General features: G+C 52.0%; 2 protein-coding genes across 2 annotated transcripts in view; both read right to left on the reverse strand.

Annotated features, from left to right (window-relative positions):
* ERLIN2 (ER lipid raft associated 2) overlaps positions 1-25,427 on the reverse strand; it is a 372,918-nt gene that overhangs the window by 38,796 nt on the left and 308,695 nt on the right. The window lies entirely within an intron of this gene.
* Positions 20,669-24,942, reverse strand: ZNF703 (zinc finger protein 703). The gene is made up of 2 exons (XM_050801324.1): positions 24,505-24,942; positions 20,669-23,581 (listed from the first exon to the last, which is right to left on the reverse strand). The coding sequence occupies exons 1-2, from the start codon at positions 24,745-24,747 to the stop codon at positions 22,049-22,051; spliced, it is 1,776 nt and encodes a 591-aa protein (XP_050657281.1). The 5' UTR covers positions 24,748-24,942; the 3' UTR covers positions 20,669-22,048.

Consider the following 25,427-nt stretch of genomic DNA (forward strand, 5'->3'; position numbering starts at 1 on the left):
TCTCCTGGGAGGAAAGGAGACCCAGTGGCATTTATTATTTGTTTAGTTTAGTTTTTTAGAGATAGGACCTCTAAATCCAACTAATTAGCAAACACATACACAATTTTTTTTTTTTTTGAGATGGAGTCTTGCTGGGTCACCCAGGCTGGAGTGCAGTGGTGCAATCTCGGCTCACTGCAACCTCTGCCTCCTGTATTTAAGCGATTCTTCTGCCTCAGCCTCCCGAGTAGCTGGGATTACAGGTGCTTGCCACCACGCCAGGCTAATTTTTTGTATTTTTAGTAGAGACAAGGTTTCACCATGTTGGCCAGGCTGGTGTTGAACTCCTGACCTTCAGCGATTCTCCTGCCTCGCCCTCCCAAAGTGCTGGGATTATAGGCGTGAGCCACCGCGCCTGGGCTCTACGCAATATATATATATATATATTTTTAAACAGAGTTTCACCCTTGTTGCCCAGGCTGGAATGCAATGGCGTGATCTCAGTTCACCGCAAACTCCACCTCCCGAGTTCAAGTGATTCTCTTGCCTCAACCTCCGGAGTAGCTGGGATTATAGGCATGTGCCACCACATCTGGCTGTTTTTTGTATTTTTAGTAGAGATGGGGTTTCTGAGGTGATCCGCCCGCCTCAGCCTCCCAAAGTGTTGGGATTATAGGCGTGAGCCACTGCACCTGGCCACAATGATTTTTTAAAAAAATCATAATATATATTTAAAATAGAGAAAAGTAGAAATAGCCTAAGAGTATCACGCAGTCATCAAAATGCTGAGGCTGTATGGAAAAAAAAGCTTAAAACATAATGGTTAGCAAAAAAGGGAGAATATTATATATACAGTGTTATGTGTATATATATGTATACACACATATGCCATGGTCATATCTATATTTATATATAAATATATACATATAAATGTATAATATATAAATATATATATATATATATATATATATATAAAAATGTACTCTATTCTTTTTTTTGAGTCAGGGTCTCACTCTGTCTCCCAGGCTGGAGTGCAGTGGTACAATCACAGCTCACTGCAGCCTCAACCTCTTGGGCTCAAGCAATCGTCCAACCTCAGGCTCCGGAATAGCTGGGACTTCAGGCATGCGTCACTGCACCTGGCAATTTTTTTTGTTTTAATAGCGATCGGGTCTTGGGATGTTGTCTACACTGGCCTTGATCTCCTGGCCTCAAGCAATCCTTCTGCCTCAGGCCTCCCAAAGCACTGGGATTACAGGCGTGAACCATCACACCTGGCTGTGTTTCTTGTAGTAGCAAAGTGGACACATGTTGGGACTACCAGACACCAGGTCAGGCCTGGCTTTTGTGTGTGGCTTCTTGACAATGGCATTTACAGCAGCACTCCTCACACTTGAACTTGACTTAGGGGATTTTGTCAAAATGCAGATTTAGAGTCATGGATCGGGATGGGGCCTGTGAGTCTACATTCCATTTTAACAAGTTTCATTTTTTGGTCGGGCGCTGTGGCTCAAGCCTATAATCCCAGAACTTTGGGAGGCTGAGGTGGGCAGATCACTTGAAGCCAGGAGTTTGAGACCAGCTTGGTCAATGTGGTGAAATCCCGTCTCTATGAGAAATACAAAAATTAGCTGGGTGAGGTGGTGCACGCCTGCAGTCCCAACCACTTGGGAGGCTGAGGCACAAGAATCGCTTGAACCCAGTAAGTGGAGGCTGCAATGAGCCTGGGCCACTGCACTCTAGCCTGTGTGATATAGCAAGACTCTGTCTCCAAAAAAAAAGTTTTATTTTTTAATTGGCACCTAATAATTGTACATATTTATGGGGTCCATATGATGTTTTGATAACTGCATACAATGTGTCATGATCAAATCAGGGTAATCTGCATATCCATCACCTCAAACATTTATCATGTCTTTGTGTTGGGAACATTCCAAATCCTGCCTTGTAGCTATTTGAAAATATACAATACATTCTTGTTAATGGTCATCACCCTACATTGCTATAGAACACTAGGATTTATTCCTGCTCTCTCCTATGTAGCTGTAACTTTGTGTCTGTTAGCCAACCTCTCCCTCCCCAACCCCTGCCCTCCCCACGCCTCTAGCGACCACAGTTCTACTGAGTGCATTTCTAACGGGCTTCCAGGCTGGGCATGGTGGCTCACGCCTGTAATCCCAGCACTTTGGGAGGCTAAGGCGGGTGGATCACCTGAGGTCAGAAGTTCCAGACTAGCATGGGCAACATGGTAAAACCCTGTCTGTACTAAAATACAAAAAAAATTAGCCGGGGGTGATGGTGCATGTCTGTAATCCCAGCTACTTGAGAGGCTAGGCAGGATAATCACTTGAACCCAGGAGGCAGAGGTTGCAGTGAGCTGAGATTGTGCCATTGCACTCCAGCCTTGGCGACAAGAGCAAAACTCTGTCTCAAAACAGAATAAAATAAAATAAAGGGCTTCCAGGTGATGGTGACACTACTGGTTTGAAAGCCATACTTAGAGGAATGAGCCTTTCAAAGGGGAGTCCATGGGAATGAATTCATCCCAAACCTCACCTGAATAAAGGTCTTCTCAGTGCTTTCCACTGAGGGTCCCATTTTTCGGACCCCTTTGCATGCTCCCTACCTTTTCTGGATGCTTGGGTCCCCGCTGACCCCTCCAAGCACTTGCGACACTCACTGTCTGCTCTGCTCGCTTGGTCCCTTTAGCATCCCACGTCTCTGCTGCTTTGAGTGCCTTTGTTACGAACACTTCCTGCACAAGGTGGCCAGCTACCTGTGCCTCACTTGCTTCTGTTCTTGTAAGGTCCAGCCACGACACTGTGGGGACAGCCAGGATCCCACGAACACTGATTCCTTGACTCCATCTGCCCTTGTGCAGCCAACAGCTCCTTTCCTGGGCCCTGTCACCTTGCTCAGTTGGCCCAGAGAGCCCCTGCTGGGCCAGTCTCTCTGTCCCTATTGCCTGGGACTCTGTTTTTAGAACAATAAGGTGAATTCTGTTCATCTCCTAAGAAAGCATTGAGTTCCGGAATGGGGGAAACATACTTCTCTCTTGGCAGAGGAGGAACCACCCAGTCAGGCGGGCCAAGGCCCCATTGATCAGAGTCCAGTGAAAAAGTGGCTTCTCAGGAGCCCTGGATGCTGGCCCACTTCGAGACAACTTCTTCTTTCAACTTCCTTTCATGTGTTTTAACTTCACAAACATGCCAGTTTCCAGCTGCTCCTCAGAGACAGTGGTGGTGATGGTGGTGGGAAGGACACCGCGGCAGGGGTCAGACGGAGCGGGGAGGGGAGGGTGGTGGGGGGAGGTTTCACCCTATTAGGGACATTTCTGTTGGGGACCAAGGTTATCTCGCAGATGACTCATGCGATAACATGGTTACATGCATTAAAATATAGATGCCCACAAAGGGCACAATTACTCACAGAGACCTCGCCCCTTTCTTTTGCTCTTTATATCTCTCGATTCTCTCTCTCTTTCTCTCTCCCCTCCCCTCTCTCTCTCTCTCTCACACACACACACACACACACACACACACACAAATACTTAACCAATTAAGTCCGTCGAGTGCTATTTGCAGATGATGGTGTGGAATTGTGCTGGAGTTGTGTCCGGCCTCATTAAATGTCAGGATTAACAATACAGCAGTTGGCAATCAAGGCTGCTCTGTGGCTGTTAGTCATTAATCACCATCTGACAGTCCTGAATTGGAAACGAGGAGCCTGTTCACATGTGCTCTGTGTACCTAGTTACCCTCTTGGTAATCAGTCTCGGAAAAGTTTTCTTTGACTCCCTGCCTGCAAGGGCCTCTGTCCTGGCAAGGAGGCACAGGGTCACTGGGCTTTCTACCCTCTCCTCCTCCTCCTCCTCCTCCTCCTCACTGGGAAAAGAAGTTGAGGTCCTGAAAAAACAAGGGGAGAGAGAAGCGTATTGTTTTTGGCCTGCTCTTTCCCTCTTAGGCCTATTTTATGTAGCCTTGTTTTTATATTCTGGCCCAATGGCCAGGAAAATTCTTTTTCTCCCTGAAGAAATCCTAAAAGACAGCAGGGAGCTCGGTCCTGTTCCAAGAGCTGCTGGGGTAAGTTTGTAAAGTGCGGTCCTTCCCCAGCTGCTCAGGTGTGGACCTCTCTCGGCGAGAAGGGCCACTTGACTCATTTCAGGTATTGCTTCCAGCTACTTGGGCCTGACTTTGGGCAGGTTTTCTGGATCCCTCTGCAAAATCGAGAGGAAGGACTAGTTTCTCTTTGGGGTCCATTCTCAGGACCTTGCTTTATTCATTCATTCATGCATTCAAGAAATATCTATTGAGAACCCGTTACCTGCCAGGCACAGACTGGGCACGGAGGCTACAGCAGCGAACACACGGGCATAGCCTGTGCCCTCATGGTGGTTGCCTTTGCGGGGGAGATAAGCATCTGCCACAGAACCCCATACTGTGGCAGGGAAGCACTCGAGCCCTGGACTCTCACTGTGCATTGCCTGGCTGCCAGGCCTTCCCAGGGTGTCAATCCTGAAGCTGCCCTTCCTGGGAAAATGTTCTTATTTCAGAGCCTGCCTGACCTGGTTCCTTCTCCCCTTCAATGGTCTCCTGTCTCATTCCCTTCAGATGCTGCCTCTGTTTTTCTAGAAGCTGGCTATTCCCAAACATGTTGGGGGGACACTGATGTATTAACAGGGCTGTCTTCTCCCTCCATCCCTTTCCTGGGCATGGATTATGGTGTTTTTTTCAGGATTTAATTCCTTAATTCCAAGGACTGACTCGAGGGCATCATTTCAGCTGCCATGGCGAGTTGGTAGAGGTGGAGGTCACTGACCACCCTGTGCCCAGGGAGTCCTCTCTGCCTACCTCTAGGATTTGTAGCCATGCCTAGAGTCCTTAGTGTGAGTCCTCTTCCCCCAGGACCTTCCTTCCTGTTCTGGACAGGGGAGGCTGACTGGAGAAGAAAGTCTTCTGCAATAGCTAGGCCTTGGGCCCTCGGTAGATGGCACGCCGTCTTCCTCTCCTTCCTGATCATGGCTACCTCTTCCTTTCCTTTCCTTTCCTTTCCTTTCCTTTCCTTTCCTTTCCTTTCCTTTCCTTTCCTTTCCTTTCCTTTCCTTTCCTGTCCTCTCCTCTCCTCTCCTCTCCTCTCCTCTCCTCTCCTCTCCTCTCCTCTCCTCTCCTCTCCTCTCCTCTCCTCTCCTCTCCTCTCCTCTCCTCCTCCCCTCCCCCCCCTCCCCTCCCCCTCCCCTCCCCTCCCCTCCCCTCCCCTCCCCTCCCCTCCCCTCCCCTCCCCTTCCTTTCCTTTCCTTCCTTTCCCTCTTTCTCTCTTTCTTTCTCTCTCCTTCCTTCCTTCCTTCCTTCCTTCCTTCCTTCCTTCCTTCCTCTCTTTCTTTCTCTGTTTCTCTCTCTCCCTCCCTTCCTCCCTGCCTTCTTTTCCTTCTTTTTCTTCTTTTCTTTCTATGGGAAGACTCCCACAAGATGCTCTTGTCACCCAGGTGGGAGTGCAGAGGCGCATTCTTGGCTCACTGCAACCTCCGCCTCCTGGGCTCAAGCAATCCTGCCTCAGCCTCCGGAGTAGCTGGGATTACAGGCACCCACCATCAGGCCTGGCTAATTTTTGTATTTTTAGTGGAGACGGGGTTTCACCATGTTGGTCAGGTTGGTCCTGACCTCCTGACCTGAGGTGATCCGCCCGCCTCAGCCTCCCAAAATGTTGGGATTACAGGCGTGAGCCATGGTGCCCGGCCTCTGATTACAGTTTCTATTGTTTCTCCTTTGAGTTTCACCCCCCAGGTCTCTTCCCTCACCCACCATATGACTTCAGTTCAAAGGCATTGACACAGGTTTTAGCCCTTTAGTGGTTTTTAATGAATGGAACACTGCAAGCATTTGTAGAGGCCCTACCGCATGACTGGCACCGTCCCAGGCACAGAGGACACACAGAGGAATAAAATGACTTTCTTGCCTTTAAGTAACATATGGCCCAGTGGAGGGAGAGGAGAGGCACTCTCAAAGAGAAGAACTGTCAGGGAGATAAGGAGTTCAGGATATACAAAGCAAGGGGAAACTGCGACTTCTCAGGGTAAAAATGAGAGCTGTGACTCTGTGAGGAGGGGAGCCGAGGAAGAAGGAGCAACTCACTGCCAGAGCTCAGTGTCCAGGAAACAGTGAGTAGTTGCGCTTGGCTCTTGTCATGTGTTCTGGTAGGGGCAGTGGAAAGATACGTCGGGGACATCTGGAGAGGACTCAAGTACTAGGTGAAAAATTTGGCCCTATTAGACAACGTGGAGCCGGTGAAGGCCTATGCACCTCCAAAAGTAAGAAACACGCTCTTGTATATTTCATGAAACACTGTCTTTCTGGAAGAGAGAAGGCTTGAGTTGCTCTCCAGCTTCACACTCCCAGCAAGAACCTTGTACTTATAAACTGATTTGTGTGACGATTATTTGAATTTTTGTCTCCATGAGCAACTGTCTACACCACAGCTGTAGGAGTTGGACAAGTTCAGGCTCTTTCCTGGGGCTGCCCTGAACTCACTGAGAGATCCCATCCTGTACAGACTCAGTGTCTGTTCCCCCACTCCCTTGCCTTGGTGCTCAGATGCCATGCCTTGACCACCCTGGTTTTTTTTTTTTTTTTTGAGATGGAGTCTCACTCTGTCACCCAGGCTGGAGTGCAGTGGCACGATCTCGGCTCACTGCAACCTCTGCCTCCAGGGTTCAAGCGATTCTTTCACCTCAGACTCCTGAGTTGCTAGGACTATAGGTGCACACCACTACGCCCAGCTAATTTTTGTATTTTTAGTAGAGATGGGGTTTTACCATGTTGTCTAGGCTGGTCTCAAACTCCTGACCTCAAGTGATCAGCCCACCTTGGTCTCCTAAAGTGTTGGAATTATAGGCGTGAGCCATTGCGCCTGGCAACCTGGACCACCCTTGGCTTCCTTTCCCACTCCCAGCTCTTCCTTCTTCTGGTTCCTCCTGGGCTTTGCTGAGTTACTGAATTTAGTTCTTCCATGAAGGCACAGCTGAAAGGGAAATCACCTTCACGACAGGGGAATCTGCCTGGGGTTCATGTGCGGCTTTCCCCAGCTTGACACACTCTTCTCTCTGTACCTGCCTTACCGCACTCACCCATCAGACCTCAGCTTCAATGCCGCATTCCTAAAGAGACTCTTCCTGACCTTAATCAGGAGGGGTCCCTTGTTGTACCCTCTGTGTGTGCACTACACAACACTTTGTACTTTTTCTTTGTCTCTACTACAACTTATAATTGTATATTGATTTGTTTACTTTTGTCTCCTTATTAGTCTGTAAGCTCCATGAAGGCAGGAGCTGCATGTCTTTTCTCTCACTATTATAGCCCCAGAATCTAGCCCAGTGCCTGGCGTGTAGTAGATGCTCAGTAAATGGTACTGAACAAATGAATGGGTGGTCTTGGGTCCATCTGTGGGCTGGATGATCTCAGAGCTGGTTGGGCATCTATCCAGTAGCTTGGGGTGGGGAAACCATATAATTTCCCCCTTTCTCTACCTTTCCATCTCTCTCTCTTCTTCCTTCATTCCTTTTTTTTTTTTTTTTTAAATGAGATGGAGTCTCGTTCTGTTGCCCAGGCTGGAGTGCAGTGGCGTGATCTCGGCTCACTGCAAACTCCACCTCCCGAGTTCATGCCATTCTTCTGCCTCAGCCTCCCGAGTAGCTGGGACTATGGGCGCCCGCCACCTCACCTGGCTATTTTTTTTTTTTTTTGTATTTTTATTAGAGACGGGGTTTCACTATGTTAGCCAGGATGGTCTTGATCTCCTGACCTTGTGATCCGCCCGCCTAGGCCTCCCAAAGTGCTGGGATTACAGGTGTGAGCCACCATGCCTGACCTTCCTTCCTTTTTAAAAAACTGAAACAGGGTCTTGCTCTGTCACCCAGGCTGGAGTACAGTGATGCAATCATAGCTCACTGCAGCCTTGATGTCCTGGGCTCAAGTGATCCTCTTGCATAAGCCTCCGGATTAGCTGAGACTACAGGTGCATGCTACCACACTCAGATAACAAAAACATTTTTTTCTAGAGATGTGGTCTTTCTATATTGTCCAGGCTGGCCTTGAACTCCTGACCTCAAGCAATCCTCCCTCCTTGGCCTCCCAAAGTACTGGGATTACATGTATGAACCACTGCACCTGGCCATCTTTCTTTCTTTTTTCTTTCTTTCTCTCCTTTTCCATAAGGGAGAGGGAGAGAAAAAAATGGGGAGTGAAGAGCATAGGCTCTTGGGAAGCCTCCCTCATGGCCTGGCCATGTGGGTGACAACCCTGTAACAGGGACCCAGCTTCTCCTCTGACAGAGGTACCCTGGGCTTGAAAAAGAAATCTATGAATGTTCCAAAAAGAAACAGCAAGTTCTGAACCCCACTTGCCCTCCACCCACCTGTTCCCAAAGGTTTCTGAGCTTGAAACTCCAAAGAAGTTGTGGGCACCATGGTTTTCCCTAAGTATGAATGAGCTGCTGGCTGCTGGGAAAACAGGGAAACAGAAGCGGGTAGGGGAACAGAGTCTAGAGCAGGGGTGGTTTAAGGCACCAGCAAAGATGGAAAGTTAGCATTAAGAGTGCATGGGAGAGTTGGGCGCGGTGGCTCATGCCTGTAATCCCAGCACTTTGGGAGGCTGAGGCGGGTAAATCATTTGAGCTCGAGACCAGCCTGGCCAACATGGTGAAATCCCGTCTCTACTAAAAATACAAAAATTAGCCAGGCATAGTGGCGCATGCCTGTAATCCCAGCTACTTGGGAGGCTGAGGCAGGAGAATTGCTTGAACCCAGGAGGTGGAGGCTGCAGTGAGCTGAGATTGGGCCGCTGCATTGCAGCCTGGGTGACACAGCTAGATGGCCTCAAAAAAAAAGGGGTGCATGGGAGAACACCCTCATCTCCTTACCCCTCTTTCAAAGTGCTCTCCCTGCTGAGTGGGCTTGAGGGGTGTAAATGAGAGTGGAAGGAGACACAGAAGTGGGCGTAGCTCTCAAGGTTCGTGGGGGCGAGGGAGGCTCTTCACCCTAATAGTGACTCTCAACCCAGGCTGGTGCCACCGCCAAGGGTGTCTGGATTATTCTGATGGTCCTCATGGTTGAGAGGCATTACAAGGAATTGGTGTCTTGAGACTAAGGATGCTAAACCTTCTACCCTGCACAGAAGGGTCCTGCTCAATAAAGAAGTGTCTTGCCCAAATATCAAGAGCGTCTCCTTGAGAAATACTGTGGGGTAAGTGAAAAACAGGGATTTTGATGCTGTATCCCTTTGGGGCCTTAGACACTCCATGGTTTCTGTCCCTAGAGCTCCTGAGTTGCATAGAGAGAAAGCAGAGAGGCCTGTCCCTGACCATCAGGGCATGGGACGCACACTGAAGGAGAGCCTGGGTCACTGTCCCCTTCTGTTCCTTCTCCACCCTCCCTCAGCGCCCCGCCACTCTGCACAGATTTCTGGCAGTCCTGGCTCACTTAGCCAGGCCTCACTCAGCCGTGATGCTTAACTTTTTCCATATGCAAAGGCTGCTCCACTTCAGAAACACAAGAGAGGGCCATGGGAGATGCACAGCCAGAGGGGCTGTGGTGGAGGTGAGGGGCGGCCTGGGGAATGGGAAAAGTTTTTTGGGGGGTGTCACCATGTGGGGAAGCGCTGGGGAAGTCCACGACAACACGTTCTAGCCTGTTTGGAGGCTGGCTGTTGGCACCAGGAGAAATCCATCCCGCAGAGCCAACCCTCATTAATCATCCGGGCGGCTGAACTGCCAGCTCCTTTCAAGATCTTTCAAGAAGGGTTTTCACCCAAAATAGAGTTGAAAATGTGCTGGGCCCTACTCAGAATCTCATCAGTCTGGGCATTATGGGAAGTGTCAGGCGGACTGTGACAGACAAGGCCCACTCTGTTCAAGGGGTCCTGACTCCCACAGCCTGTCATATCAAGCGCCTGATCAAATTTGACAGCTTCATTTGTACCTACAGAATAGATAAAAGGGGCTGTTCATTGAAACAAATGGAGGGGAAGGGGTGGGGGAAGGAAGGGAGGTGAGAGTGAGAGGGAACGTGTGTGTGTGTGTGTGTGTGTGTGTGTGTGTGTTGGCGGAAGAATGGCATTGGGGAAGGGGCAGGAAGGGGAAGATTATGGTGAGGGGCAAGAGGTGCCAAGAAAGATTCTGTCTAAGATCATTTTCTTCTCCAATACTTTCAAAGAAAGGAGCGGGGTCAGGCGTAGCAGGTGAGTATCAAGAGGGGATGGGAGCGAAGGCCCCACCTGTTAGTGTGACCATCATGAGCCTCCTGAGACCTCCTCTCTGTGCTGTGTGCCCTGAAGGAGTCACAGAGCCAGGAGTGTGGGCCCTGGGGACAGGGGAGCCCACGGTGAGTGGCCGGGACTAGGGGAGTCGGACCAGCAAGCATGACACAGGTTTCAATTGCAGGCCCCATGCTACCTGTGCAGAGAGCCTTACTTTTCTCTGTGGCAGGCTCTGAATTGTGCCCCTTCTCTGCAGTGAGGCTGTTGCCCCTTCTATGGCCAGGTTGCTGGGTGGCTGCACCTCTGCATGTGGCCCTGAAGACCTGAATTCCTTAAGTTATGCTTAGGGCACCTTTGTGCTCTCTGCACACAGAAGCTGGTTTGTATGAGTGGGAGAGGTGTCCCCCAATACAGCTTGCACTCTCCCGCCTTGGGCCTGGCTCTGGCTGCCCCGCTGGCCTCGAAGGCCTCTCCTTTCTCCTCTGAGGCTGAGTGAATGATGAGCCCTTCCAGCTCCAAGGGTGCTCTGAACACCTTATACTTTTTGTGGGTCCCCGTCACTTGTGATTGTACTTTACTTTGCATAACTAGTATGAGCTTGTACGGGTTTCTCCATTGATTATAAACAGTTTGATGTTTGAGGCATGTCCTGTGTATCTCCCGTCCTCCAATAGCATTTAGCACATATAATAGGTTCTTCAGAACTGCTCTTGATTGACAATTAGCATTCCACAAGTATATACTTACTGTAAGGCTCAACTGTGACCATCAGGAGGTGAGCCTGCAGTCAGGGGATTGAAGGGCTCCTTTCTGATCTATGGTCTTTAGAAGAGAGGGCCAGAGGTTAGCGGGACTCCCCCTATCCTACCCCCAGCCACGTGGCACCTTTGGAAGATTTAGAAGAAGGCCCCCTCCCAGGCTCATGCAGTCCCAGGCCCAGTGTCTGTGGAGCCCCCAATTGTTCCCTTAGCCAGATGCTGTCCTGTGGGGCATCGCCTGCACAATAGTATGTGGAGCGTGGCCCTGGCCACAGGTAGACAGGTTTTTATAACCAGATAGCCTTAGGAGGCATCTTGCCTCTACTGCTTACTGGTTTTGTGGCCTTAGGCAAGATACATCCAACAATAGACTTGTTGCAGAGAGTTGCTGCCAGGATTCAAGGAAAGCTTCTATGCAAAGTGCTCAGCACAGTGCCTGGCACACAGCAAGTGCTCAATAAATGTTAGAGAAAGAAAAAGGCTCATATCTGGTCTGCGATGCTCAGACTTCTTCATTTGAACTTACAGCAGCATTATATTGACAGCTCTTGTTTGTCTGTGACCATGGATCATTATCACTTTGTATCAATCCTCTGCTTTTTGTAAGTTTCACAGATGCAAGATGTTAGAGTCCAGTACATCAAAGGTGCCTATCCTTCTCGTTAGGAGGGCTTGTCAATATGCTGCTTCCATGCTCAAATAGGTGGTCCTTTGCCGGCCACCAGGTGGAGGTCTCAGTACTACAAAGTATGCAGAAGGTCACAAATATCTGTGAACTTCAGGGTCTCACAGGCCTGAGCCTTCTGTCCTAACCTTAGTGGAGCCAGCCTCGTCTGGCTAGAGCATTCCATCCTCAGATGCACTTGTGTTTCCTGCAATTTCAGATGTAAGCTTTTAAGTTTTCTCCAGGTAGGTAGGGTTTAGTGGGTTTGGAAGGGGCTTCTGTTTGGTAAGGTCTGGGAAGGAGAGTGGAGGAGAGTAAAATGTCCACAGACAGGGCAGTATCGAAGCTTCTGAGACAACAGCTGGGGTGGACTCACCTCCAGGCCTCCTCCTCCTCTGGGCACTGGGGAGAAGCAGTGTGCCACCCCTGCAGTTAAGAAGGGCTGTGGGACCAGTGCTGGCTAGAAGATTATGAGCAGAGGTGACATATGTCATTTTTGGCCTGCAACATGTAATTGTTCGTGTGAGACGCTCTGGCTCTTCCTCTGTGGGTGTTCCTCTGCCAGTCAGTGGGCCTGATTAATTATGTGACACAGTTGATGCTTTCTGATGCATCAGTTTGGTTAGGCTGAACTCCAGTCCCCAGTTACCAAATCAAACGAGAATCCGGGTGCTTCTGTGAAGGAATTTTGCAAATGTGATTGAAGTCCCTAATCAGTTGACTTTAAGTTGATCAAAAGAGAAATGATCTAGGGTGGGCCTGACCTAATGAAGCAAGTCCTTTAAAAGGGGGCTTAGGCCTTCCTTGCTCTAAGAGACTCCACATGACTCAAGCCATCAGGGTGTCTTGTGATGCTGGCTTGTGATCTTCCCTTCCTGTCTGCTGCCCTATAGATTTCCAACTCACTTAGCTAGCTGCGATTGCCTAAGCAAACACCTTGAAATAAATGTCTCCATATATTACTGCTTCTGCTTCTCTGGTTGAACCCTGACTGATAGAGGTCCCTGTCAATCCACAATGGATACACAGTGTAAGTGAAAAAACAAAAACAAAAAACAAAGAGGCCTTTTTTGTGTTAAGCCACTGAACTTTGTGTGTTAATTTGTTACCACTGTATAACCTAGCCTATACTCCTGATTACTGCAATGGCATTAATAGTCCTTAGCACATTATCTCTCTCTCTCTTTTTTTTTTTTTTTTAGAGACAGGGTCTTGCTCTGTTGCCCAGGCTGGAGTGCAGTGGCACAATCATGGCAAACTACAGCCTTGACCTCCCTGGGCTCAGGTGATTCTCCCACTTGAGTTGCTGTGACCACAGGCGAGTACCACCAAGCCTCTCTAATTTTGCATTTTTTGTAGAAATGGGGTTTTGGCATGTTTTTCAGGCTGGTCTCAAACTCCTGGCCTCAAGTGATTCATCCACCTCAGTCTCCCAAAGTGTTGGGATTACAGGTGTGAGCCAATGTGCCTGGCCAGTGTGGGCTAGGATATAATGTGATATCTTAGTTTATACACCTATCTCCCATTTGACTGTAAACTCCTTGTGGCAAGGCCAGTATCTCCTCCATCTTTTGAATTCCCAGAGCAGACCAAAATACTTAGTAGGTAGTGGGTGCTCTGTAATGTTTACTGAATGAGTCAAACCCACTGCACTGACCAGCATTTCAGCTCTTGTTTGGGAAAGGACCAATTTCTTTTGAATTGTACATAGTCAACTTGTCCCAACACACACAGGCACAGCCAGAACTTTCCAGGGGCAGGCCCCCTTATTCTATCTATCCATAGCATCCAGGCCCACCAACATACAAAGTCTGAAGCTGCTTGGCTAAGTGTAAAGAGTTTTAGAGTCAGAACCATAATAGAATCCTGGCTTCATGCTCTTTAACTGTGAGATCTTGGGCATTTTTTTTTTTTTGAGACAGTCTTGTTCTGTCACCCAGGCTGGAGTGCAGTGGCGCAATCTTGGCTCACTGCAACCTCTGCCTCCTTGGTTCAAGTGATTTTCCTGCCTCAGCCTCCTGAGTAGCTGGGATTACAGGCGTGTGCCACTACGCCCGGCTAATTTTTGTGTTTTTAGTAGAGACAGCGTTTCAACACATTGGCCAAGCTGGTCTCGAACTCCTGACCTCAGGTGATCCGCCTGCCTCGTTCTCCCAAAGTACTGGGATTACAGGCATGAGACACTGCGCCCAGGCTTGGGCAATTTACTTAACCTCTGTAAATTTTAGTTTTCATATAAAGAGAAACTGAAGGTTTGTTGTAAGAATTAAATGTTCAGTATATATTCGTATATTTAACTGTGCCATGGTACACACAAAATGATGCTTCCTGAGATGCCCTAGGGTGGGCCTGACCTATCCTTTCTGTATTTTTGGTGGTGCCCATGTTTGAAGCAGGAAGAGCACAGCCACACTGATTCCTGTGTGAACTGACTACAAGCCCACATTATAGCTCACACCATGCATGCACATACAACACACCCAGGAGAGCAAACAGGATAAGGGACATGCAAGGGAATTCTCCAAATTGCTGTTTTCATTCTACAATTTGGCTCTGATTGGAACTCCAGAAGAGTCATTTTATTTTGTGTTCCAAAGAGCTGTGGAGATACCCACTGCCCATTCAGAGCAGAAGTTCCCCAACTGTGGTATAATTTTTGTCTGCTTTCCATTTCTTTTTTCTTGTTTTCCTGCTTTCTTGTCTTCCTTCCTTCCTTCCTTCCTTCCTTCCTTCCTTCCTTCCTTCCTTCCTTCCTTCCTTCCTTCCTTCCTTCCTTCCTTCTCCCCCATTTTTCAAAAGCTACTGGCTGTAGGCTATGAAAAATCTGATTCTTTTTGTAGACCTTGATTTAACCTCACAGCAGTCTCAAAATTATTTTAAATAATTCCTAACCCACTTAAGCATTCTGACATAGTTTCTGAAATCCCTACATCACCCTATACACAGCATTGCATCAAATTAAATAAAAATTTAATAATTCACTTTGTTGGAGTCAGTTCTCTGGGTGAAAAAATCCACATTGCAATATTCTTCTTGTGTTCTGGCTGGGCACGGTGGCTCATGCCTGTAATCCCACCACTTTGGGAGGCTGATGCGGGCAGATTGTTTGAGCTCAGGAGTTCAAGGTTAGCCTGGACAACAGGGCGAAACACTGTCTCTACAAAAATTACAACAACAACAAAAAATTAGCCAGGCATGGTGGTATGCACCTGTAGTTCTAGCTACTCAGAGGCTGACACAGGAGGATTGCTTGAGCCCCAGGGTGGAGGTTGCAGTGAGCTGAGATTGAGCCACTGCACTCCAGCCTGGGCAACAGAGTGAGACCATGTCTCTCTCTTTGTATAAATATACACCCCCTACCCACTCATTGCTGAGGCGAAATCATGAGCCTTCTTTTCCTGGGTCTTCCCTGTTTGCTGTTCTGATAGGAAATTTAGAGTCGCATTTGATGAGGGTCAAAGACAGAGCATCCTAAGCAACTCTCACCATCATAATTTTAGATGATCATAGACTCTTCCAGTTAGAAAGGCCTTAAAGATTATAGGGCCCAACGACTTGATTTCAGAAATGGGAAAATAGGTTCAGAGAGACTAAGTGACTTCTTCAAAGAAACACGACAATTAGGTTTTGAAACCAGAACAAAATCTAGATTCTCTGACTCGTTTCAATGCCCTTTCTACTACGTGCATAGTGACTAGATGTTCTGGACTTTCCAGGAGAGCCCTAAAGCTCATCAAAGTACACGTATACCATTTGTCTCCATTTTGAAGTTCATAAAATATGGTCACTTCCAGGCGGGCACAGTGGTTCATGCCTGTAATCCCAGCACTTTGGGAGGCCGAGGTGGGCAGATCATGAGGTCAGGAGTTTGAGACCAGCCTGGCCAACATGGTGAAACCTTGTCTCTACTAAAAATACAAAAATTAGCCAGGAGTGGTGATGTGCACCTGTAATCCCAGCTACTCGGGAGGCTGAGGCAGGAGAATTGCTTGAACCTGGGAGGCGGAGACTGCAGTGAGCAGAGATTGCACCACTGCACTACAGCCTGGGCAACAGAGCAAGACCCCGTCTTGGAAAAGAAAAAAGATATATATATATAGTCTCTTCCTCTTCTCTCAGCCAACAGGTTCAAATTATATTCTCTTAAGAAAAAGGCACCCCAGTTCATATGTAATCTAAATCTGCTAGCAGCTTTTTCTGTTTTAGGAAGTGTTAATAATGCTGGTGATATGCCACTATCCCAGGAAAACCTGGAAAGGTATTTTTCATTTAGGAAGACATATCAACCATTTCCATGCCGGGAATGCTGTTGGGAAGGAATAAGCTGATTAGGGAGAGAGTGGGTAGAAGAAAATTCAGATGTGTTTATATAGCCTTAATTAAGTCTGTTCCTTGATCTGCTCTAGAAATGGAAATTACTGGCTCGGGGGCTCAACCTTCTCATCACTATAGAATGAGAACCTCACCCATCTTCAAAAGAGCACGGGCTTAGGAGGAATTGGGGAGGCCCAGGTTCCCTATATCAGCCCCAGTGAGCTCTCCTTTCTCCAGCTCCTGTGGCTGGCACGACCATCTGATCTGCACAATTAGCACCTTATTATATCCTATCCTCTTCTCCGCTGTCTGCACAGAATGATTTAGCACTTTCTCAGATCAGCAGAAATGCAGTTATGTATAATGCAATCTTGCTCCCTGTCTCACGGGTGCATCTTGTCTCCCCCAGCTCAATGGGGCAGGAAGTTTGTCTGAGTTTTCTTCTGCATCTTATGGTATCCAGCATTGTGCTGGGCACCTAACAGGAATTCTGTAAATTCTGTTTGCTTTGATGATGGCCACCTGAAAGTGAAATCCTCAAATAGTTAGGACTCTATTTTCAAGCTGCCATTTCTCAATTTTGGTCATTAGCTACATCTTTTGTCAAAACATGAAATGTACAAGTGGAAAGAAGTCGGTATCACTCTCTGCAATAGAGGTCACTCCACCTTCTTCTCTTTGTAAAGGTGGAAACCAGCTGTTGGTCTATCAATTTACTGCAATGACCCCTCTGCCTTACCCTGGACTCCAGGGGTGGCTCTGCTTATGTTTTTCCCCTTACCTAGCGTCAGCATTTCCCTCTTCTGCCTTTCCCTCTGCTGGGGGCCTTTCCTGAACTTGGACTCAGGGGCTGACAGCTGGTTTGGGGGGACTGTCGGAGAAAATGTGGGCATGCTGAGTGTCACAATAGGGCGGGCTTTGTCCAGGGACCATGGTGTGTCTCCACTGACCTTGGAACCAAGTGACCGGGGACGACCCAGGAGAAGCAGTTTCCTTCCCTCTCCGGGCTGCAGGTTTTTAATGTCTTCTTTGTTGGTCTGGGCCACTGGAGACTGAACTGAAGGGATAGACTTTAGGCTGTTCCCTCCCTCCTGGACAAAATGGTGCATGCTTTTCCTGTTTAAACAGGGCGCAGTTGTGAAGTGCCCTGACTTCGCACACACCAAGGCCCGGCAACGGCTGCAATAAATCAATAGGAAAATAGAAGCTGCCAGTTAGACTAAACAAGTGCATTTGCAAAGACGGCTAGCCCTCATTAATCACTCTGACAGTCCTAAAAACACATTTCCCCTTTAATGACTGTATTTGGATAATCAGTGCTTTTTCCTCCTCAGTCAGAGTTTGAGTAACAGACAGCTGGTGTTATTACAGCCATTGGGAAGGGAGTGCTGGGATTAGGGTCGACGAAGAGCCATCCACTGGAGGTCTCCGAAAAAAAAAATGAAAATCGGGTTGGCTGCAAAGCTGTTGTTATGCAATAATGAGGGGGAGCTTTGTACTGCCATTGACGGCTCCTGGGCAGCCATGTGCAAAGTTCCCCCCAAACCTCGACACCCACCTGCATTCTGTGAATACAAAGCCTTCATGTTGGGTTTTATGAGCTTTGGCAGATTGAACTGGGGTTGCGGAGGCAGGAGGCTCTCTGGCAGGGAGGTAAGAAGATGGGTTGATGTGATTTGGCTTTGTTTCCTTTAGGTGACTTTGGCTTTCAGGAGAAAGTTTGAAACCCGGCACATTCCTCTTTATAAATGATGTAACACATTAATGCACAGCACATTATGAAAATGGTAATTCAAACCCATAGTGCTCCAAATTAAACCATACATTATCGGATGCACTCAACCATCTATTTTGCAAAAAGACAGGATGAATGAAATCAAATCAAACAGAAAACTGGAGTGCAGCTTCCCCTACAGAATGATTAATAAAGTGTAGAGCCACAGGATTATTGTAAGATGAATTCCACCGTAACCCAGACATACATCAGGAGCGAGTTAGTTCATATACCCAGAGATACAATCACGGTACGCTAGGTAGGGCAGAGCAATTATGGCTGCAGAAAGATGGAGAAGGGCCCCACACCTCCCACTTGGGCTGTGAATTTCTTAGGAGATGGGTTTGCGGGTGTACAGTTGGGAAGTTAAAAACTTAACACCACACGTTTTCTTTGAGTCCAGCCTATATCTGAGGGTGAGTCTTTCCCCTTTCTTCTCCTCCCTTCCTCCCATGGCTGCCACAAGGCCACAAAAATAACCAGGCAAGAGGTGTGAAAATAGGACCTGGAGCCAGGAACGTCCAGTGTCTCAAGTTCCAGCCCTGTGGCTTCCACCCTTCCTGGTGCTTTGGGAACACGGGCCCCATTTCTGGCGCCTGGGAGAGATTAGGAGAAAGGCGGAGGAGCGCTGGGAAGAGAAGGAGGTGGAGAAATGGAAGGTGGAGGTAACCCTCAAATAAAGGGTTGCTGGAGGTATTAATTGTGCAAATAAGCACTGGATAGGGGAGCACCACCTCCATTAAGATGGCAACTTTGTTTAATGGGAATTAAGCTATTGAAAGTAACAAACTTTTCATCAGCTTATTAAAATTGTCACATTTCTTAGGTGGAGAGAGCCCTCTTCTCAGAGTAGAACTGGACACTCCAGACTACATGACCTGCCTTTTGCGGCCACAATGGTAGTTGGGGGCAGCCTATTCCAACCAGGCCCAGCAGTGAACTTCCCAGTCACCAAAGGCCACCAATAATTTTATGGGGGAAACTCTGTAGTCTAAGGAGTTCTCTAATTGCATTCTCACACCTATGGTATAAGCCAAACACCTTTTAGAACAGTTTCTTTTGGTATAAGGAATTTGCTGGTTGGGGGAGATACTACATCCCTTCCTTCCTTCCTCCCAACAAGAGGAGCCCTTTGGTTTTTAGATAGGGAGGTCTGAAGACTTGAAGTGTAAGAAAGAAAAGTTTAAGTCGCCCTACAGAGGGAGCCATTTCCATCATTTTTAGCAGGCATTAAAAAACATGGTGAGGGGGTGGGTCTCTGAAGGAAAGAGGGGCCTTCAGAGGAAGGGAAGATGACAAAGAAATAATAACGAACAAAACAACAGAAAAACAATAAGGCCACGAGTTGCTACATTTAGTTCTTTTAAAGATTCGGGCCAGATTGAATCCCGAGAAATTGGATAATCCTGGTTTCCCAGGAAGACTCTGATCTGGTCTCAGGGCACTTTCTCTAATTCGGGTTTCCCAGGGCCCAGTGGTAGGAGCAGCCCAGGATCCCTTTCCTTTTGCCAGATTCCCCCACCACACACCCCGCCCGGTCTGTCGTCGAGTTTGTGGACAACCAAAAACAGCGTAGAGAAAGCGGCCCCACCCTACGCTCCGCACTTGACCTTGGGCCACAGACGTTTCAAAAGCATGCACCTTTCGGAGCACGAACTCCAAAGTCGCATCCTTACAGAAAAAGCAAACGGCACAACCCCAAAGGCAGATCCCACGAGGAGCATGGCCAGGAAGAGGCGCAGGAGGCGGTTTTGCAGCGCGTCCAAGTGACCCTGCGCGCCCAGGCCCATGCGCAAGGAGTGTGCGCCGGGGCTGGATGGAGCAGGGTCTTGGCGTCTGGCAGCCGGAGCCTGAGCGGCCGGGCCTTGGCGGGCGTACCCCGCTCTCGCTGCTGGGGGTAGGGCAGCGAGTCTGCATTGGGCTGCACGTGGCTCGGCCTGCCGGAGCTGTCCCTTCTCTCCTCCCACCTTGGACACTCGCGCAGGGCCTGTCTTTGGCATAGGGGGCAGGCATCCTGGCCAACACGTCGGTAAACAGCACCCACCCTTTCTTGCCGGAGGATGCAGAGGCCAGTGTCAGTCGTGCGAACTCAAGAAAAAGGACGAGTCAGTCCCAGGGGCCCGACTCCTCCGGACTGAGAGTGGCTTCAAGGTCCTGAATCATCGTGGCATCTTCTCAGCAAAACCCAAACCCCGTTTCGAAAAGTGCCATCTTCTCAGCAAAACCCAAACCCCGCTTCGAAAAGTTTCCGGGGCACAGATGACCCAGATCGACAACCCAGCGATGGCGGAAGGGAGACCCCAAGCCTTGAGAAGCAACCCTCTCAACAGATGCCTTTACCCTGCGGTCAGGAGAGAGGAAATGCCCCGCAGAAACAGCAGGTAGGAATCCTTCGCGTTCATAGGATGGAAGAACCAAGGTGCCGTCGGGGCTGGTGCCGGCTGCGGCTTCTCTCCGAGGCCTGTTGCTCATCTTCCTGCCACCAGGTGGCGCCAAAGGCATGTCGTCTCTGCCTGCCAGGCCGCCGGGCTCCAGGACTGCGCTGCAGGAGTTTCTGCCGGAGCCCTTGGTGCTGGGGTACTGGGGTCCCTTCTTAGCCCCCTTAGCACCTCGCATCTGGGCCCAGAGGAAAATCCACTTTTACACACGCCCTCCACCCTGGCCCCAGGAAATGTCAAGGCCTTTGAAGTGAGGCTAGGAGCTACATAACCAACTGGGGGAAAAAAATTAAAAGGTGGTTTTATGTTATTTGTAATGCGTTGGCAGAAGTTTTGTTTTTTCTCCGCCATTTCTTGAGGAAAGGCATTAAACTCGTCCTTGAACGGAAATCACAGAAGGAAACCATAAGGCGTTTTAAACAAGAATAAAAAAAGGGCATCTGCTTAGGTGTCTGGAAGTAAGAGTGTGGGCGAGGCAAGACAGAAGCACACCACGGTGTGAATATAGCCAAGTATTCCATTTATTAACAAAATAAGTCTTACCAAGGGAGAGCTCTGTTCGTCTCAAACAGGCCCCGCAGCCCCCGCGCTGCCGCATCAGACCAGAAGGAGGGAGGAGTGGGGAGAAGACCCCAGTCGCTGCGGGGTCTACTCTGGGGTGCTCTGCCGGGCCAGGCCTAGGAGAGGGCGGGGGCTGCCGTGATTCGAGCGCTCCCTGACGCCCCAAGCTTCCCCGAACGCAGCTAACGAGCTCGTGACGTCCGCTGACATCGCCACCGGTCTGCTTTGGAGGGATCTAGCGAGAGTCACCCACCCCACCCCTACCGCCAGGGGTGGGGTCGTTGCCCCCACGAGGGAGAGAAAAACAAGGACTATAAAGCACTTCGCAAAATGTAAGGGGCCGGCTTCACGCCAGCAGGGCCTTCTGGGACTTTGAATTCAACCAGGTGAGCGCTCCAGGTGCCCCGACAGGCGCACTGTGGCCACTGGGTGTTAGGGGCGGGAGTCTGGAAGGTGACGGTAGACGGCAAGGCTCTGTGAGACCACTTGGGCCTCTCTGGGGGCGAGCCTGCTGGTGGGGTCAGGACTCTCCGTGCTCAGAGCAAGGTGGGGGAGCAAGGCCCTACGTTTGGGGGGCAGGGTCCAGACCAAGGACCCTATGCGTGGAGGGTGGCGGGGGAGGAGTCCCGGAGCAGTGTACTAGGTCAATAGAGCTCCAGGGCCCCTGCCACCCAGGTGGCTCCCTCCACCCCCAAAATGAGTTACAAAAAAAATCTCCTCTCTGTTACTTGTACAACAAAGGAAACAAAACAAAACAAAACAACAACAAAAAAACAAAAACAGAACATGAAATGGAAGGAAACAAGAGGGAATGAAGGGGGAAGAGGGAAAAAGAGAAGGGGGAAACGTAGTTTTAAGTTAAGACTCATGCAAGAAACTCCCCAGGAAGGGAAAACAAAACGTCTAGAAGAACCCAAAGACCCCAACTCTCCCTCCTCTCCCTAAAACCAAACCAATCAAAAACCAAAAAAAGAGGAAAAGGAATAAAAAATGTAAAACTTACATCTAAGAAAAAGAAAATAACAGAAAGGAAGAGGGGCGGGGATCATGTCGTTATTTGTGGGATTAATATTATTATTTGGGGGAACACAGACTTTTTGCATACCACTGACTCATGTGGGCCGTTAATGCACTTATATTCCCAGCTTGTAAGCTAACATTATAGTAAATAAATACACAGTCCGGTGGGGGAAGGGTTGGGTGAGGAATCCCGGCAGGGTCAAGCAGTAGTGGAGGTTGCAGCGGCGACGGCAGGTGGGGAGAGGGGAGGGAGAGGGAGGAGGGTGAGGGGGCTGGGGTGGAGGAAAGAGCTGTAGTTACTGGTATCCCAGCGCCGAGGCTGAAGCTAGTCTCTGTCCATACAGCGCGTATGGCGAGTAGTAGGGTCCGGCTGTGGGGAGGGACGGCACGGCCAGGCCCCCCGCTGTGGATAAGTGGCTCTTGCCATAGGGGTGGTACCGGCTTAGCCCCAAAGTGTGTGGACTCCGCAAGGACAGCGACCCGGGGCTGCCGGGGGCGGCCGGCGGGGGGAGGTGCAGATGGCAGGAGGCGGCGGCGGCAGCGGCGGCGGCGGCGCTGCCCAGGCCCGAGGCCCCGGGGTAGGCGGCCAGAAGTTTCTCGGCTCCCGGCAGGGCCGTGTGGGTCCGTAGGTGGCTGAGCAGCTCCTCCGAGGTGGCGAAGCGCTTGTCGCACGGCCCGCTGGCCGCCACCCAGTTGCAGCTGTGCGGCAGTGGTTCGTTCTGCAGCATGAAGCCGTAGGTGTAGAGAGGGTGGCCGGGGAGCGCGGCCTGGGCGGCGCTGGACGACAGCGCGGCGGGCTGCAGCGGGTGCCCGGGGTACACCAGCGGGTAGCCCCCCGCCTTCAGGCTGGGCCCGGCTGGGTCGTGCGCACTGCAGGTGGAGCAGCTGGAGCCGCCGAGGTGCGAGGCGCTGTGGTAACCTCCCAGGCAATAGGGGTCGCGGCATAATCCCTGCAGGAAGGAGGGCGGGGAGGCTCCGGTGAGCGGGCTGGAGCTGGGGGGCTTGCCCGGCGGCAGGCCTAGGCCCCCAGACAGCTGGCCTCCCACGAGGCCGGACTTGCTAGGATCCAGGCCAGGCACGAACTGAGACGGGTAGCCGGCGTAGGCACCCACAATGGAGCCGTGGTAGCCAATGCTGGAAGGCGGCAGCGGGAACACCGAATGGCCCGGCTTGTAGGGAGACACCGGCGCCACGTGGCCGGCCCCCACCAGCGCCGAGGGCGGCTCGGACTTGCGCCCGGAGGCCCCGGACTCAGCGCCACCGTGCGCCCCGGGCTCCCCACCGCTGCCGCGGCTCACGGCTGCCGGCTCCGGGCTGGGCTTGGGCTCCTGGTCTTTCTTGTCCAGCTCCCCGCCGCCAACCCCGCCGCCGTTCTTGCAGTCAGAGTGGTGCGGGGAGCCGCCGCGGGAGCCGCCGGGCGACGACGAGGACGAGGACGCGGAGACCGGCGCTCCATGCGGGGGAAAGGGTGGGCAGGCGGCGCTGGGGACCCTGAAGCCCGCCTTGTCTCCCGGGGACGAGGAGGACGAGGAGGAGGTGGAAGACACCGAGGAGGAGCCGCTATCTTTGCGGGAGTCGCCGCCGCCGGAGCCCTTGGAGTAGGGCTTGAAGCTGGACTTGTCCTCGGCCGGGGAGTCCCCCAGCTGCTTCAGGGCCGCGGCTGCAGAGGCGGCGCCCGGGGCTGAGCGGCCGGGGTCCTTCTCCGCTCCCAGCCCGTTGGCCGCCGCCGCCGCCACCGAGTTGAGCTTGGAGGAGGGCGGCGGGTCCGGCTTGCCGATCTGCGAGCAGGTCTGGGCCAGCAGCGCCAAGGGACTCTTCTTGGCGTCCAGCTGTGGGAGACAGCAGCAGGGGGAGGGAGAAGGAGTGAGACCCAGAGGCCTGCGGGGCGAGCGGGGGCGCCGGGGGAGCTGGGCGGCGGCGCCACGGGGCGGGGCGGGCCTGGGGAGAGGGTCTGCGAGCGAGGGCCGGGCCGGGTGCGGCATCTGGCGGAACTGCGCCCACACTGCCGCTGGGTCCCGGGGTGCGCCGCAGGCCCTGCGGAAGGGGTTCACCCAGGACCTCTGCCGGAGAAGGTGACGTCTCTGGAGTCGGGGCTGTGACTCGCCACTTCCCTCTAATGTCCCCCTCTTCCAGGCCCAGGAAAAAAACTTATTCCTTTAGTTTGGGGGAACTTCGCTTGGGACGGGTTTCTGGCAATGGCGCAGCGGTGTAGGAGCGGGGAGCGCGGATTCTAAAGGAGGGGCTGCAGTTGGCGCTCTCTCCGTAGCACCTCCCTCCCGGGGAGGGCACCCAGGGAAGAGGCAGGAAGAAAGACCCGGGATCGGGAGCGCCCGGGCGCCGTGCACCCTCACTGGCTGGGATAGAGGCGGAGTGGGACCCGGGCAGCCAGAGCTTCAAAGAAAACAGCCCGGCGTGGGGGGCGGGGAAGGCCCAGCAGAGATCACCTCCTGGCTGAAAACTGGGGATCAGAGGAAAAGTAAAGGACCCAGAGGGGACTCCAGGAGCAAATCCAATCCGAGAGAAAACACGGAGCTCCGAAGGGCGAGCGTGGAAGGAGATCCTTCCACGGGGAAGCCTGGGGAGGCCCTGGTGGGCTCTGATCCCTCGGTTTTCTGCCCCTCATCACTCAGCCCGTCGGCGTGACAAGACTTGGGCGTCGCACCGGGCCCCGGGGCGCAGGGAGCTGGGTCAGGGTCCTGGCCGCGGTGGGAGGAATGGGGCCGGCGCCGCGGGGCAGCGGCCGGGGACTGACCTCAATGGGGCTGACGGGAGTGGAGGACAGCGGCTGCAGGTACTCCGGGTGCAGGAGGTGACCGGTGTGAGCGCTCAGCATCTTCAGGACCCTGATCGGGAGCCGGTTCGCCTGGCGCAGGGGGTCCGCCGGTGGCAAGAGGGACACCGCTGCCGGCACCGCCGGCCTCTTCCCGCCGCCGCCGCTGCCGCTGCCGCTGCTTTCGGGTGTCCTTGGGTTAGATCCAGCGGGCGAATCGCTCATTTGGAGGAGGCAGCGCCGCTGGGGGGGCGGGGAGGGCGGGGGAGCACCGGGGAGGCGAGCTCCCGGGGCGGGTGGGCTCGCTCCGCAGCGTCGATCGCGGTGCAGCGGGCGCTGCGCCTCCTCGCCGCCTCCCCTCCTCCACCGACGCCGCCGCCGCCGCCACCGCCGCTGGCCCGGGCTAGTAACACAAAAACCTTCGCCTTCCGCGAGCCGCACGTCAAATAGCCGCGATCGGCAGCCACACTTCAAAGGGATCGCCGCGCCCGCCCAATCGCAGCTCTCGCCGGGACCCCAGGGCGGAGAGAGCGGCGGGCGGAGGCCGGCTCCGTCGGTGGGCGGGGAGAGCCTTAAAGGGGCCGCGCCGCGCGGCGGCGCCGCCTCGGCCTCGGCCGCTCCCAGGGTTCCTCCCCTCCCCCCGACTGGGCCTTCCTCGCCCTGGGGTCCCTCCTGGGACGGGACTTCTCCGGGATCCTGAGCTCTGTTCCCCGTCCTCCTTTCCGGCCGTTCTCTCTCCTCTCTCCCTTCTCACCACTGGGGGGGGGGGGGGGGAGAGCGGGTGATGCTGGCGGGGGCTGTCACCCCGCCAGCCGTGTGTGTCCGAGGTGGGGTGGGGTGGGGGGTGGGAGGGATCGCACGGCGCGGGCTCCGGGGCGCTGGAGTCCAAGCCTCTCCCAGAGGCC

Source organism: Macaca thibetana, chromosome 8, assembly GCF_024542745.1.
Source record: "Macaca thibetana thibetana isolate TM-01 chromosome 8, ASM2454274v1, whole genome shotgun sequence".
NCBI lineage: Eukaryota > Metazoa > Chordata > Mammalia > Primates > Cercopithecidae > Macaca > Macaca thibetana.